Genomic DNA, 17,003 nt, shown 5'->3' with positions numbered 1-17,003 from the left:
ATTCAGTGCTTTAAATGAGCTGATTGCATTAGAAAGAGGAGGCCACTGTGCAGACAGGAATAGATAGCTGAACTTGTCCTTGAAGGGAGAAGTTTTTATCAGTTCTCGCACTCTATACTTCTGTACTAAAGTTTGTCCTTGTATTAAAAAAAGAAAAACAAAGATATACTTTGAACCAAAATTTCTGTGGGTGTAATCCTATTTCTTTTTCATTCAAGAGATGTTTACTGTTCAGATCTCTTTTAAAAAAAGTTTTGCTAAGTATACACACCTGTGTAACCCACATCCCTGCCAAGATATAAAACATTTCCATTGCTCCAGAAGTGTAATCCTATGTTAAACCCTCATGTCATGAACTTATTTCCAGGTAGACTTGTAAACATTTGTTTTTGATATATAGGAAACACTGCTAAAGTAGAAATCCTTCTTTGATTTATGTATTCACAAGTCAAGTCATGGGGCCAATATAGAAAGTCGTAAAGATTTTGGGTCAAATCCTGGCCTCAGCACCTGTTAGCCCTGTTACCTTGGATGAGTCATTAACCTTCTCTGAACTCACTTACTATTCTTTAAAATAGATGTTCTAGTACATAATTCACAGGGTTAGGAGGAGTAAGAGAATCCATATAAAACGCTTAGCACCTCGCCTGGCTCTTGGTAAGTACTTTCTAAGTGGTAGCTATTGTTAATACTAAGTATAGAAATAGTGTTAGTTAATTATAGTAATTACAGATTTCTGTTCACTTAGCAGTAACTATATTTAGGAGCATTTTTAGGTAGTATACCTCCATGGTGATAAATAGCAATATGTTTTTGATAAAATATCTTTCAAAATATTGGTATTGGGTAATGTTCAGACACATCAGAGTGCAAACAAATTGAAAAGCTTCCCTGCCACAAGTTTAATTGATGAGATACTTTTCACAAATGAGCCGACCATCTCTAACCTTCCTAAAGTGCTGCGATTTTCTAGCCTCTTTATCATTTTACTCTCAAACTGCTGCAAATTATTACAGCAGCTCACTGCTACCATTTCTTAAGTGCTTATAGTGTGCTGATTATGTCATAGTTATTGATGGCTTTCATGGGGCCAGGCACAGAGCCAGGTGATTATCTCACTTCAGATTCAGACAGATAGGGACTATGCTTATTTACATTTTAAATAGGAGACTGAGATAAAGAGGGAGGCAAGGACTTGCCCAGGATCACACAGCCTGTAAATGGCAGAGCCAGGCTCCCTCTTCGGTCTGTGGGACTTCAAAGCCTGGGCATGGAATTCCGGGCCATGCTGCCAGCATGTGTCAGAATTTATTAAGTGTATCTTTCAGTTTCATCATAGCAGCAAGGACTGTAGGTAAAAACCCAATTCATTTTTTTTTCCTAATGCTAAGTTTCCCCTCCCCTTCCAGGAAAACCATTATTTGCAAGTGGGATGCACTCTTAACACTTGCTTCCTCGTGAACAGCTAAGTATACTGTTCCTTTCTCACACAATGCCTTTTTAATCAGATTTAGATACAGTAAACAATTTTGGCTTCCATTTAGGCAAGTGCTTCCACCTGCCTTATAGGTGTCTTTTTTTTTTTTTTTTCCTCTGCTACTTGAGTACTTTCCAACAAGTTCTAGGTAAGTGGTTGGCACACTTTTAGATTTTTGAGCCGGCAAAATTTCACAAATTTGCCAGGCTGACATAGGTTTGCCAACTTTTGCCAACTTTTCATTTTGCTGAGTAAGAAGAAAAAAACAGACAGAAGAAGAACCTATTAACTTCTGGCCCTTTTATTTCATAGAGAAAGGACATTTTAAGTAAGAAACAGAGAGGAAGGAGATCATGTCAGAATAAAGGACCATGCTTTAATTTGAACACATTTAAGTTTATAAAAAAGTCATCATGTGGTGCTCATTTTTTCTCATTTCTGCAGAATGTTGAAAACTTGGTTAAGAATCAATGCTGTATTTGGGAACCACTGCTCTCATTGGTCTGAACTCTGAAAGAACAGAAGAAAGATATTTAATTTTTCTGAGTTAGTGGCAGAGCTGTGACCATAGTGACAGATATTGGGGCCTTGTGACCTAGTGCTTCCCAAACTTGTCCAAGTTCTGAATCTCTTGAGCTTGTCAATAAAACAAATTCTAGCTGCAGCCTGGAAAATTCTAATTCAGATATGGGGATAGGACCACAAAAATCTGTTTTGTTTTTTTTTTTGTTTGTTTTTGTTTTATTTTAATAAGTTTCCCAGGTTATTCAAATGTAGCAGTTTGTTTCTGTTACCAAATAACTCCTAAACTCAGTGGTTGAAAGCAATGAGGATTAATTTTTTTCTAATGATTCTCTGGGTTGGCTGGACTCAACTAGGTGGTTCTCCTATCCCACTTTGTAACGTCATCTGGAGTCACTCTGGCTGCATTCACCTGGGACCTTGGTTGGGGGGCTGGAACAGCTGGGTGCTGACTGCCAGCTGGGGTGCCTCCGTGCTCTTTGAGGTGGCCTCTTTCTCCATGAAATCTTTCATAACTCAGTAGTCTAGCCCAGGAGTTGTAAATTTTTTCTGTAAATAGTGAATATTTTAGGCATTGTGGGCTAATATGGTCTCTGTTACGACTACTCATCTCTGCCTCTGCTGGCGAAAACTGTCATGGACAATATGTAAATGAATGAGCATGGCTGTGTTCCAATAAAATTTTATTTATAAAAAACAGAAGGTGGGCTAGATTCAGCCCATGAGCCATACCATGCTGATCCCTGGTGTAGATCAAGCTTTTTTTTATGGCATCTGGCTTCCCAAAAGAGCAAAAGCAGAAGGCGGCCAGGCTTCTTTAGGCCCCACCCTGTACTGGCACGGTATCACTTCTGGCACATTCTGTTGGTCTAAGCGAGTCCCAGGGACAGTGGAGATTCAAGGGGAGAGGATATAGTCTCCAGCTTTTGATAGGAGGAGTGGCTTGCGCATACACGGATGGAGGAATTGTTGACAGCCCTCTTTGCAGCCAGACCTCCATGTAATCCATGGACTGGCACCTGGGAACCATTGCCTTAGACCCCGGGTTGCAAACTCATGCACTTGGGGGCCAGGTAGTGAGTGGAAATGAGTCATATGGGCCAGATGGAAGACTGGGAGTCAGGTCTGCTGTGAACTGCAGAACACATTTGCATCAAGAGGGGGCAGCATTATTTAGCTCCAGCTCTCCTGATGAGGCAGAAATGCAGGCTCAATGTTGCCAGATCCTCCAGTTTTTCAAAAGAAGCCAGAAACCCCAAATTTTATGTGAAATCTCCTGATTTTTAAATATTGGCAGATAATTCAAATTATTTTAGATGCTACAGGCTAAACAAAACATGTCTGTGGGCTAGATACAGCCTGTCAGTTGTAACTATTTCTCTAGATCATGAATAAATTAGCTTTAATGATAGTACACTCACACTACTCTAGATGGTCCAAATAGTGAATTAAAGGAACTGAAATTATATTAACAAACCTCTGGGTACACGTGAAAGAAGTGACAATCGTTGTGTTCTGTTGTGGAGACATGGAAACATGTCAGAACCAGCAGGGTCCAGGGTAAATGTTCAAGTCTCAGAACCACAAGAATAAAGGGCCTTTTCTTATTAATACATGCTTGTGAAGTTTTTCTTCCCAGGTGCTGGTAAAAGAAACCCATAGTATTGAATCATGCAAGTGATAACTTAATGACTGTCAATTGACGTTGCATTAAAGAACGAAGCCAGAGAATCGTGCTGTTAGGGTGCGTCATGAGCTGTTATTCGAGTTGGTGGCTGGTAATTTACCCTGTGTGGATGTTATTGATCAAAGCTTTTCATTATTGACAGTGTCTCCATCTGCTGTTTGCTGTTTTTAGGGGAAACCACCCTTTATGACTCAACAGCAGATGTCTCCTCTTTCCCGAGAAGGGATATTAGATGCCCTCTTTGTTCTCTTTGAAGAATGCAGTCAGCCTGCTCTGATGAAGATTAAGCACGTGAGCAACTTTGTCCGGAAGTGTAAGTCTGGGGAACTTTTTTCTTGAAAACTGTATTGCCAGAGAAAACTGAAAGGATTCCACAGTCAGAATGAGTTAATGGATGGTGTTGGGGGGAAGAACTCTCTTCCGCAGTAAGACAGACCCAGGATCGAGTTTAGGCTCCAAGTGGGCAGACCGGGTAAGTCAGGTCACTTGGTTGCAAGCAACAGAAACTCAACTCAAACTAGCTTAGGCAAAAAAAGTAAATTTATTAACTCACGAAACTGGGAAATCGGGGCGATTAAGCTTTGGATCCAGCTGGTTCCAGGGACTTAAATGATGATGCCCTCTGGCCCCTATCCCTACCCTCAGCCACGGATGACTGATCCAGGAGGCCCAGTAGGCGTGATACTCAATTTTTATTAATTTAAAATTGAATGTGTTTATGCACAGAGAAGGCTTTTGTTGCCTGGCACATAGTCAACACTCAATAATAATTTAATCAATTGAATTTTAATTGATTTTAAAAGCATAAGGAAAAATGAATATAATAATGTATAATGAATCCAGCCTGAATTATAGTCCTCATACCAATGCAGTCATCAAATATAGCTTCTGATATTTTTTACTGAGGAAGGGACCCCTGGAGGTAAAAGTGCCTAGGGCCTATGGCAGTCATAATGTGGCCCTGCCCCCATCCTGCTCTTTGCTTTGCTTGACTTCTACTTGGTGGGGGTGGGTTTGGGGTGGGGAGTTGGCTGTTGCTTCCTTAGTTTCATACTCTTATCTTATACCAGTGTTTTTCAACTAGGGGCAGTTATGTCCTCCAGGGGACAGTTGGCAACTTCTAGACACTTTTTGATTGTCACATCTGGGGAGGGGGTGTGATTGGCATCTAGTGGGTGGAAGCCAGAGATGCTGTTCAGCATTCTGCAGTGCACCGGACAGCCCCCATGATAGAGTTTTCCAGTCCAAAATGTCTGTAGTGCTGAGGTTGAGAAACTGTGCCTTACTCAACCTTGCTGTGTGACTAACCACCCTAAACTTTAGTGGCTTAAACAGCCATCACTGTGGTACTTCTTACGATTCTGTGGGTTGCTTGGACTCAGCTGGGGGTCTCTTTTCTTCATGTGATGTTGGCCGAGATTGCAGTCATTGGGGGGCTCACCTGGCCTGGAACGTCCAAGGTGGCTCCCTCATGTCTAGTGCCTTGGCAGGAAGGCTGGGCTTAGCTGGGACTCGGAGATGACTGGGTCCGTGTCTCCTCCTCCTCTCAACCCCCCCCTTCCCCTCTTCCCTCTCCATCCATCTCCCTCTCTCCATGCAGTCTCAGGGGCCCTTGTTTTCCACATGGCTTCTCTAGGTGATCTTTGTACATCAGTAGCAAGGTATGTCCTGGGCTACCTGTTATGTTAATAAAACTTGCTGGAACACAGCCATGCTCATTTCTTTACATATTGTCTATGGCTGCTTTTGGGCTACAGTGGCAGAGTTGAGTAGTTGTAATAGAGACCATATGGCCCCCAAAGCCTGAAATACCTACTCTGGCCTTTCCAGAAAAGGTTCGTCAGCCTCGGATTTATAGTGGTTGCTGGACCCCCTATGTGGCAGCTCAAGTTTTCCAAAATCACAAAAATAGAAGCTACCAGCCCTTCTTAAGGCTTGCACCTGGAATGGATGTAGCTTCTCTTTAGCTGCATTCTCTTGTTTGAAGTGAGTCATAGGATTGCTTGGATTCCCTGTGGAAGGAAACTACACAAGGACCTGAATTCCAGGAGGCATGATTCATTGGGCACCATCTGTGGAGACCATCTCCCACACCTGGCACAACTTTTCTCTTCCATTATCTATCCCAGGGAAGGTTCTGATTGGCTCTGTTTTGGGTCATTTGCCTACCTTTTGGCCTGTAGTTGGGTGGGGAAGTGAAGTATTTTGATTGTCCTCTTCTGGGTACCCAAAGGGGTTAGAGTACCATAATTACCAGGAACTCATGGAATGGGGGATATACAGTTACCTAAAGGAGCAAGGGTGCCGAGTAGGTCAAATCAGAGTATGTCCACTACAGTGATGTTCAGTATTTTACATGTACCGTGCCTGCCCTCAGTTTCCTCATCTGTAAAATGGGCATAACACACCTTTACTAAGACTGTGTGGGGATTGAAGGGGTTCATTCCCAGGCCGGCTTCTCATGTTGCCTGGCACATCGTAGACACTCAATTATGCTACTCAATAATGGTAATCATATGTCTCAAAGTTTAATCTCAAAATGATCAACTTTAAATGTCTTTGGGGTACTTGTTCATTATTCCTTATTTGTTTGAATAAGCGCCTTAATTTCTTGAGTATTTAAATTCTAAGTTGGGGGTGGGAGGGAAAGGGAAATTATGCAACAGACTTGGTTTACTGAGCCATCCATAGGCACCTTCGTTATTTTTTTTTTTTAAATTGAGTTTTATTGAGATATATTCACATACCATACAGTCATCCATGGTGTACAATCAGCTGTTCACAGTACCATCATATAGTTGTGCATTCATCACCCCAATCAATTTTTGAACATTTTCTTTACTCCAAAAAGAATGAAAATAAGAATAAAAAATAAAAGTAAAAAAGAACACACAAATCATTCCATCACCCCCATCCCACCCTCTTTTTCATTTAGTTTTTGTCCCCATTTCTCTACTCATCCATCCATACCCTAGATAAAGGGTGTGTGAGCCACAAAGTTTTCATAATCACACAGTTATACCATGTAAGCTACATAGTTATACAGTCATCTTCAAGAATCAAGGTTACTGGGTTGCAGTTTGACAGTTTCAGGTATTTCCTTCTAGCTATTCCAATACACTAAAACCTGAAAAGGGAAATCTATATAGCACATGAGAATGCCCTCCAAAATGACCTCTCGACCCCATTTGAGATATCTCAGCCACTGAAACTTTATTTTGTTTTCTTTTGCTGCCCCCTTTTGGACAAGAAGATTTTCTCATGCTAGGTCCATGCTCATCCCTGGGAATCATGTTCTGTGTTGCCAGGGAGATTTATACCCCTGGGAGTCATGTCCCATGTAGTGGGGAGGACAGTGAGTTCACCTGCCAAGTAGGCTTAGAGAGAGAGAGAGAGAGCCACATCTGAGCAACAAAGAGGTTCTTTGGGGGAGACTCTTAGGCAACAATTAAAAGTAGGCTCAGCCTCTCCTTTACAGTAACAAGTTTCATAAGGGCCAGCCCCAAGATTGAGGGCTCATCCTACTAAATTGTTAGTCCTCAATGTTTGTGAGAATATCAGTAATAACCCAGGTGGGAACCTCCAACATTACTGCATTTTTCCCTAGTTCCTCAGGGGGGCCCTGCAAATATATTTTAATTCTCTGCCCAAATTACTTTGGGATGTATCAGTATTTCACACTAGCCTGTACAAACCTACCCGATCTGACTTCCTGTTCAGAAGCTCCATGTAATTATGGTGTTTGAATAAACTGACCATACAAGTTAAATTGTTTAATGTGCTGCAGAAAATATAGCTCCTTCACCAAATAAACATCTCTTCCCTTGGTCTCACACAGAAGTTGAAGTTTTAAAATGCAGTCGATATTGTCCTTTACCTTTTGGCCTCATTTGCCTTAGTCCTAACCAGATCTTCTTCATTCCTATCTCTAATTGAAGTCTGGACTCTTTTTCAGCTTTTTTAACAGTGGCTGTATGAGCTAATACTGACATTCACAGCTGCCAAGTTCTAGCTCTGAGTTTCAGGTGTCACACAGAAACCCAAAGTTCCAGAGCCTGACCAGGTTATATACAAAGAGCTCAGCATCTCAGAATTTGGAGATAGCCATTACAACTCAGGAATAGATGTGACTGTTGGAAGAGCTTACAATCCAGGGACTGTTACAATAAGCATTCCTCTGATAAGCTGTGCTTTAAGATTTAATTCTCAGAGTTTACAGATTGTAGTTAGTCCATGTTAGTGAGGCATTATAAGGTTTGTCTTTGTGTTTCTGGCATACTTCACTCAAAATGCTGTCCTCAAGATCCATTCATCTAGTTGTGTGTCTCACGGCTTCATTTCTTCTGGCAGCTGCTCATTTTCTATTGTATGCATATGCCACAGTTAACCATTCTGTTCATCAGTCGATGTACCCTTAGGCCACCTCCATCCATTGCAAATCGTGAATACTGCTGCCATAGACACCAGTGTGCAAATGTCTATTCGTGTCCCTGCTGTCATACCTTCCAAGTATATACCCCATAATGAGGTTGCAGGACCTTACGGCACCCACATATGTAGCTTTTTGTGGAACCACTACACTGTCCTCCAGATAGGCTACCCCATTCTACTTCCCCACCAACAGTAAATAGGTACGTCCCTCTCTCCATGTTTTCTCCAACACTTGTATCCCTCTGTTTATATTTTTCCCTGCAATTTTATAGAGATATATTCACATACCATACAGTCATCCACAGTGTACAGTCAGTTCACAGTATTGTCATGCAGTTGTGCATTCATCACCACAATCGGCACTTCAACATATTCATTAATACAAAAAAAAGTTTTTTTAAAAAAGAAAAATAATAAAGATTAAAAAATACTATATAATACAATATAATAAGGTCAGACAATAAAACCACTACCAAGAATCCCGCACCCCTCCCTTATATCCCCCTCTCATAGACATTTAGCTTTGGTAAATTGCCTTTGTTACATTTAATGGAAACATATTACAATGTTTCTGTTGACCATAGACTCCAGTTTGCTTTGATTATATTTTTTCCCAATATCATCTCCTTTTCAACACCTTGCAAGGTTGACATTCATTTGTTCTCCCACATGTAAAAATATTTTTGTATTTGTCCATTTAGTCACGATCATTGACCACTCCAGGTTTAAATAAGTTATACAGTACCAGTCTTTATCATCTGTTTTCCTTCTGGTGTCATACGTGCCCCTAGCCCTCAGCTTTCAGCTTTACTCATAGCCATCTTTGTTCAGTGTACCTGCAATATTGTGCTACCATCATACAGTTTTGTGCTATCCATTTCTGGATATATACAATCAATCCTGCTGAACATTCTATACTCCTTCAGCATCAAATGCCCAGTCTCTACCTTCTTTCTATCTCCTGGTAGCCTGTGTTCTCAGCTTTAACTCTCAAAGTTTGCTCAGTAATGTTAGTTCATATTACTGAGACCATACGGTATTTGTCCTTTTGTTTCTGGCTAACTTTGCTCAACATAACGTCCTCAAGGTTCATCCACATTATTATTTGTTCTGTGACTTTGTTATGTCTTAGCTGCGTAATATTCTGTTGTGTGTATATACCGCAGTTTGTTTATCTGCTTGTCCATTGATGGACATTTAGGCTGTTTCCATCTCTTGGCAATTGTGATTAATGCCACTATAAACATCGATTTTCAAATGTCATTTGTGTCTCAGCTTTCAGTTCTTCTGAGTATATACCTAGTATTGGAATTGCTGGATCACGTGGCAGTTCTATACCTAGTTTCCTGAGGAACGGCCACACTGACTTCCAGAGTGGTTGCACCAATCTACATTCCCACCAACAATGAATAAGTGTGCTTCTTTCTCCACATCCTCTCCAGCACTTGTCATTTTCTGTTTTTTGGATAATGGCCATTCTGGTAGATGTGAGATGATATCTTATTGTGGTTTTGATTTGCATTTCCCTAATAGCCAGTGAAGTTGTGCATCTTTTCATACATTTTTGAGCCATTTGTTTTCCTCTTCAAAAAAATGTCTGTCCATGTCTTTTGCCCATTTTTTGATTGGGTTGTTTGTCTTTCAGTTGTTGAGTTGTAAGATCCCTTTATATATTCTGGATATTTAACCCTTGTTTCATAATGTGGTTTCCAAATATTGTCTCCCATTGTGTAGGCTGCCTTTTTACTTTTCTGACAAAGTCCTTTGATGTATGAAAGTGTTTAATTTTGAGGAGATCCCATTTATCTGTTTCTTCTTTGGTTGCTTGCGGTTTGGGTGTAAGGTCTAGGAAACCACCTCCTATCACAAGATCTTTAAGATATACCTTCGTTAGTTTTGAGACTGCCTTCTGTTTATTTAATGCCATTGGATCTTCTGGAATCATCCAGTAACCAGGGGGCTAGGCCTAAGAGAATGTAGATTTTTCTGATGGAAGTTTCTTCCAGGGAACCGTTTCATGCTTTCGAAGAGGCTCCCCAGGAAGTATGGTTGAGAGGCTACAATTGAAAAAAAGATGATTATGTTAATTTTTTTCCCTTTTCTCTTTTGAGTTTCTGTGTGGAGCATAAGCTTTGTTTTTCCATGTGAAGAAGGGTTCAAAAGCTGTTACTGCCTGAATTTCTTGAGTCTCCCTGTAGGGATGGAGATTTTCTCTAGGGACTATTGGAGTGAATGGGGCAGAGAGTGTGGTCCTAAAGCAGAAATGTCCCCAAGGGTGGGCTGAGGGCGAGGAGGGAATTAGCATCTGGGAAATAGGGAAGGGATTTTTGTCTTTCTTAATTGCTCTGTCCCCAGTGCCTAAAACAGTACCTGGCACATAGGTGCTGAATAAATTATTTGTTGAATGCATATACTGCTAAGTGAACAAGATAAATGACAAAACTTTAAGCATGGTATGATATAATTTACTTAAAAATAAACAGCAAGTATGACATTGGAAGATGGGTGGAAAAGTGTCTGTTGTTAAAGTTGGGCTGCTGTTGGTGGTTTAACAGTAGCTGAAATTCTGTCCTCTCACAGCTATGTTAACTGAAGGCAAAAGCTTCTGTATGTTCACCACTTTATTAACTATGGGCAATGACGACTTTAAGGAGTTTGTTTTTTTCCTAAATGCAAACATAATACAAAAATAAATATAAAGGTCAACTAGAATGTAGTAATGAGAGAAAATCCCTCAAAATCCTACCCACCAGAGCTTACCACTGCCAGTGGTTTAGTGCATAGTATTCCATTTTTATTCTGTGCTTAAAAAAAATTATTCTTTCTGCAAAAACTTGAAAAATGATGCCATTTCTAAATTAAGATTATGGCTGATAAAGAGAATGGTAAGTTTAAATGACGTTATAAAAGTAGAAAGGACAGAACCTGATGATGGATAGAAGTGAAGGGAAGTGGGTACTCAAGAAAGATCACCAGATTTGGGGCTTGCATACTGTCATTTTGTAGTAGAATGTATTCTCATTATCTACTCTATAAATAAAACAAAAATGGTATGTTCTACATATTGTTTTGTAATCTATCATATCATGAACATCTTTCCATTATAATAAATATGGTTCATATACATAAATGTCAATTTCAGTTAAAGAATTTATGGAAAATTCCAAACATACCCAAAGATAAAGACAATCGTATAATAAACCTGTTACCCATCAACTAACTCCAGCAATTATCAACCATTTTCCATTCATTTCTAACATTATTCTTGTTGAAGTTTTGAAAAATAAAGTGTGAACTTTTAATGGAAATACGTCTCTTAATAAGATGGGTTTTGCCCTTTATTCTTTTCTTATGCAATGGAGAAAAATAACTTCACAAACTAAGTAGATGGGAATAGAAAGAACTTTGCTGTAACAATGTTACTAAATACTTTGAACTCTTTCTGAATTACATTCCAAAAGCACAGTTATCTGTGACTAAAAAATGATTTTTATTAATTTATCAAAAAAGAACTCAAGTGGCTCCTCCTTTAATTTTAATGAAAACCAGAATTGACTCTTGTTGAATTTTAAATAAAATGGATCATATCGGCATGAGGTTTTGCCACTGGTTTTGCTCTCTTAGTGATTCATTTGCTTAACAAATATTTCTTGAGCACTTACCATGTGCTAGCTTCTGTTCTAGGAACTGGATTTACAGCAGTGATCAGAATAGACTAAAACCCCTGCCCTCATGGCATATGCATTCTAGTATAGATCGACCTATTGCATTCTTTTTACCATGAACCTAGTATCTTTTGTATGGATAGACTTTGAAGTTGTTTCTAACTCTTGTTCATGGACTTTCAGGTGATTCTGATTATTGTCCTATTAAAGTGCTCACCGTAAGTATCTTTGTATGTATTTTTTTTGAGCATGTGTGCATGTTTCTGTGAATGGTGAATTCCTAGAAGTTGAAATGTTGGATTACTGAGTTTCAGGAAAGGAGGCAATAGATTCAGTTGTGTTGGCTTTTGCCCTTTAGGTCCAAGAGTTTATCTGATAAGGCCATTCTTTGACTGCATTTTTATTACAGTGTTTTGGGTCTTTATCTCCACATCAATATTCACTGTCCGCTGGGCCCTTAAATGCTTTAACTAAAAATGCACAGGAATGAAGGGTGATGTGGTTTTGGAGCACAGAAGCTTCTGATGTGTAGAGAAGTTGTGAAGTTTTTTTTTTTTTGAGTCTTAGTCTTGAGTTTAGTGTCTCACTTGTTCACATTAATAATCAAAAACCTTTGCTCAACAATGAAAAGACGACCCAATTAAAAAATGAGCAAAGGACTTGAATAGACGTTTCTCCAAAGAAGGTATAGAAATGGCCAATAAGCACATGAAAAGACGTTCAACATCATTAGCCATTAGGAAAATGCAAATCAAAATCACAATGAAATTATCCCACTAGGATGGCTATTATTAAAAATATGACAAGGATGTGGAGAAATTGGAACCCTTGTGCGATCCTGGTGGGAAAGTAAAATAGTGTAGCTACTGTGGAAAATGATTTAGCATGTCTTCAAAATGTTAAACATAAAAATTACGTATGATCCAGCAAATTGCATTCTTAGGTGTATATCCAAAATAATTGAAAACAAGGACTTGAACAGGTACTTGTACACACTGATGTTCATAGCAGCGTCACTCACAATATCCAAAAGGTGGAAATTACCCAAGTGTCTGTTGACAGATGAATGGAAAAAAAACAATGTGGCATATCCATACAAAGGAATACTATTCAGCAGTAAAAAGGAATGAAGTTCTGATATATGCTACAACATGGATGAACCTTGAAAACATAATGCCAAGTGAAATAAGCTTGATAAAAAAAAGAACAGATATATGATTCCACTTATGTGAAATATTTACAGTAAGAAAATTCATAGAGACAGAAAGTAGATTAGAGGTTACTGGGGACTATGGGGAGGGAGAATGGGGAGATACTGCTTAATGGGTGCAGAGTTACTCTTTGGGGTGATGAAAAAGTTTTGGTAATGGAGGGTGGTGAATGTTATTAATTGTAAATATGTTTAATGCCACACTTCATGCCATTTAAAATGTGAATTGCAAACTTAAAATGGCTAAAACAGCAAATTTTATGTTATGTGTATGTTATAACATATAACATGTGTTACCACAATAAAAGAAAAACAAAAAAATAGCCTTTGGATAAAGATGCTGAAATTTGGAATGGTTTCTCAGAATTCTTAGGGGGTATTATGGCGGTTTTGCCTGCAAAGCAGCTTGTCTTCTCGTGTGGTTGACATGCCAGGTGGCAGCTAGTGAGAGATCCAGGGTTGCTAAATTGGACAACACAATAAACACCTTTGGGCCCAAGGCCTAATAGAGAATTAAGAGAGGTTGTCCTTGTGTGCAAGCAATAACGAAATCGAGTCCAACCCAGAAAAGTTGCAAGCGTGTGTATTTGGGGAATTATAATTCAAAACTCAAATACTTGATATGAAAGAAACTTGGAAAGGGACAGAGAAGAGAGACAGGGCTTGGCACAGCACCGTCCAGGCAAAAGGAAAATATTTTGCAGCTTTCAATTTTGTTTCTGCTTGGAATTCTCCATGAAAGCACTTGAGATTTATTTTTTACTGAGGTCACGATGAATTCTTGTGGATCCACCCACCTCTCCTGCCTGATTCCCCAAGGGATCAAGGAAAGATGTTTTCAGGATGCCTGGCCGAGGTGAGAGGTGTTCTCTGTGGGTGGAAAGACACTTGATACAGTGGAGTCCATCAGATGTGCTTGATCCAAGTGGATTCACCTCCACCTATGCAACAAAGAAAGGAGAGGAGGGGGATAACAAATACGATGACATGGGATAATTCATCAGTGTTCCACCCAATGGCTGTGGGTATGAAATGGCTTTTCCCTTTGTTGTCCTCTGTCCCTCTGATTGTGTGTCTTTAGAACATAGCTGCTAACTTCACCCACTGAAGGGTGATGTGTTCTGGTGCAGGAGGGGTCCAGTGTCTGTGGGGGATTTTAAGGCAGTCTCTTGGCAACTGTGGCATCTTTTTGAGGCATTCTCCAAAATAATTGTGATTATTTGTGTTTCTTGCCTTCCTTTGGAGTTAACCTCTGTACAAGATATAATTCCCCTGTAATGTACAGGATTGAATTTTTAGGTTACTCATTGCTGCCCATGTCCGTTCTTTTTTTTTTTTTTAAATTGTGGTAACACACACACACACACGCACATGCACACATAAATACATATTTATATATATAACATAAAATTTGCCATTGTAACCATTTTTAAGTGTACATTCCAGTGGCATTAATTACTTTTACAGTGTTGTGCTACCATCACCACCTTCCATCACCAAAACTTTTTCATCACCGCAAACAGAAGCTTTGCACCCATTAAGCAATAACTCCCCGTTCTCCCTCCCTCCTGCCCCTGGTAACCTCAAATCTACTTTCTGTCTCTATGAATTTTCTTGTTGTAGATATTTCATATAAGTGGAGTCATATATGTCCTTTTTCATTGGGCTTATTTCACTCTGCATAATGCTTTCAAGGTTCATCCATGGGGTAGCATGTTCGAGAATGTCATTCCTTTTTATGGCTGAATAATATTCCATTTTATGGATAGACCACCTTGTGTTTATCCATTCTTCTGTTGATGGCTACTTGGGGGTTATTTCCACCTTTTGACTGTTGTGAATAATGCTGCTATGAACATTGGTGTATAAGTATTTGTTCGAGTCCTTGCTTTCACTTCTTTTGGGTATATTCCTAAGAGTGCAATTGCTGGATCGTATGTAACTTTCAGTTTAACTTTTTGAGGGATCACTAAACCATTTTCCATCTTACATTCCCACCAGCGATGCATGAGAATTCCCAATTTCTCCATGTCCTCAGTGATGCTTATTTTCTGTTTTTAAATAATAGCAATCCTGTTGGGTGTGAAGTGGTATCTTACAGTTTTGATTTGAATTTCTGTGGTGATTAATGATGCTGAGCATCTTTTTGCTTCCCTCCGTTCTTGACAGTCATTAGTCATTGCGCAATTCCTGATGTCCCAGTTTAGTGCTGTTAGTAAATCTATCTTAGATTCCAAATACACTGTCCATGTAGTCCATACTTCATACATGGAGGATCTGTGAGAGACTGGACTTGGAAAAGAAATGAGATTCTATGCTAAGAGAAAGATAATAGCAAACCTTTCTAGGTGTGTAGCATGAGAAACCTGCAGAAGAAATGTCAAGGCACCATTTGTTTCCTTTGGCTAAGGCTACCCCCCCCCCCTTTATTTTTTTTAAGCACTGCCAAATAATTAAGGCAAGGAAGGCATAATCAAAGGAAGACAATACATGGGCTAATGAGATAAAACTAAGCAGAGAACATGTATCTGGATGGAGTGATCTGGAAGTTATCTCCAAGGTCAGTTGAGATGGGAATGATGTTGGTTACATCACATCATAAGCCCATCTAAATACTGTCCTGCAGCCTTCAGAGAGAAAGAAGAAAAGTTTGATTTTTGTCTTTCTCCCAATTTTCTAGGTCTCTGGGAGTCAAATCATGGCTACCATGGAAACCCTACTCTGGAATTTCTGGAGCCCTTAATTTTAACATATAAAAACACTTTTGTGCTTATTTTATAATTATGCATGACAGATGAAGAAGTGACTAAATTTCTTTTGACAGTGAAGGAAGACAGAAGAACACTTTTTTTTCCTTTGGCTTTCATAAAGATGCATGTATTTGAAGTGCTTTATTTATCTGGGTATAACTCTTCCATCTTTTGCAGATTCTGACACCATAGCTGTGCTCCAGGAGCTCCAGCCTTCGGCAAAGGACTTTGAGGTCAGAAGTCTTGTAGGCTGTGGTCACTTTGCTGATGTGCAAGTGGTCAGAGAGCGAGCGACTGGGAATGTGTATGCCATGAAAGTGATGAAGAAGAAGGCCTTGTTGGCCCAGGAGCAGGTAGGAGCGTTTTAGCCTCACACTCTCTTCCCTCTGTGTATCAGGATTTTCAACTGCAGAGATGATAATCTGCTGATTGGCATTTGGGATGGGCGCACAGGCTTTCCTCCGCGATTCTATAGTTAATTATGGTTGTGTGGGCAAAATGGTCTCTTGTGTTCTTGGCTCTTCTTGAACTTATATCCGCTGACTTTGAAGGCTCACAAGTTCTCCTTGATTTCTTTATTTTATTCCTGTAGTTGTATCTTATTTCAGAACCAACTTGGCCTTTTAAGTAATGAATTTAAGATGATCTTTCATGACTGTCAGTTGGGGATTCAGGGATCTGCATGTTGTAGGGTGAGTTGGATAGTGTTTGCTTTTGTACATGCTTGATATATTTGTGTTGTGGGTATGTATATTTGATTTTAAAACAGGCCTTTGAGGAAGTTAAATATAATTGTTATGTAGCCGGGTGGTTGCTTGTTTGAGAGCAGGTAAGAAATTATCTTTTCAGTCATAGTATTTCTCTTTATTTTAAACAAGTCTCTGTCTTGGACATATTGATTCATTTGCTATGTTTCTAGAGAGGCAGCCATTAGCCTCAGAATTCAAGAGTAATTTATTGGTTACAGATGTTGGAGTGCACATCGTGTGCCTGATAATGTTCCCGGTGCTGTAGGAAGCCTGTAAAAGGAGTTTTGAAGCTCCAGAGATGTTATTCTCATGACTTAGAAACAACCTTGGGAAGCAGAGGAAAAAATGCAAATATATAAAGTGGGTGCTTGCCAGCTAAAGCATCACAGAAGGGAGGAATGATTAGCAAATGGACGAACGATGGTGTGAGAAGAGATACGTGAATGTACAGGGTTGTTGGTGAGCCAGTGGGACAATTAGGAAGCGTCCACAGAGCTGGGTGAGAATACAGG

The 17,003-nt window shown here is 39.6% G+C and overlaps 1 protein-coding gene across 6 annotated transcripts in view; it reads left to right on the top strand.

Annotated features, from left to right (window-relative positions):
- CIT (citron rho-interacting serine/threonine kinase) overlaps positions 1 to 17,003 on the top strand; it is a 176,586-nt gene that overhangs the window by 1,192 nt on the left and 158,391 nt on the right. For all 6 annotated transcript variants that reach the window (XM_037816693.1, XM_037816692.1, XM_037816691.1 and 3 more), the window contains exons 3-4: positions 3,858 to 3,999; positions 15,920 to 16,095. In XM_037816693.1, the coding sequence (XP_037672621.1) occupies positions 3,858 to 3,999; positions 15,920 to 16,095 (318 nt within the window). The remainder of the gene's footprint in view (positions 1 to 3,857; positions 4,000 to 15,919; positions 16,096 to 17,003) is intronic.

The sequence above is a fragment of the Choloepus didactylus genome, chromosome 23 (assembly GCF_015220235.1).
Source record: "Choloepus didactylus isolate mChoDid1 chromosome 23, mChoDid1.pri, whole genome shotgun sequence".
Lineage (NCBI taxonomy): Eukaryota > Metazoa > Chordata > Mammalia > Pilosa > Megalonychidae > Choloepus > Choloepus didactylus.
Note: the sequence above shows the minus strand (reverse complement) of the source record. Positions and strands in the feature narration are given on the sequence as shown.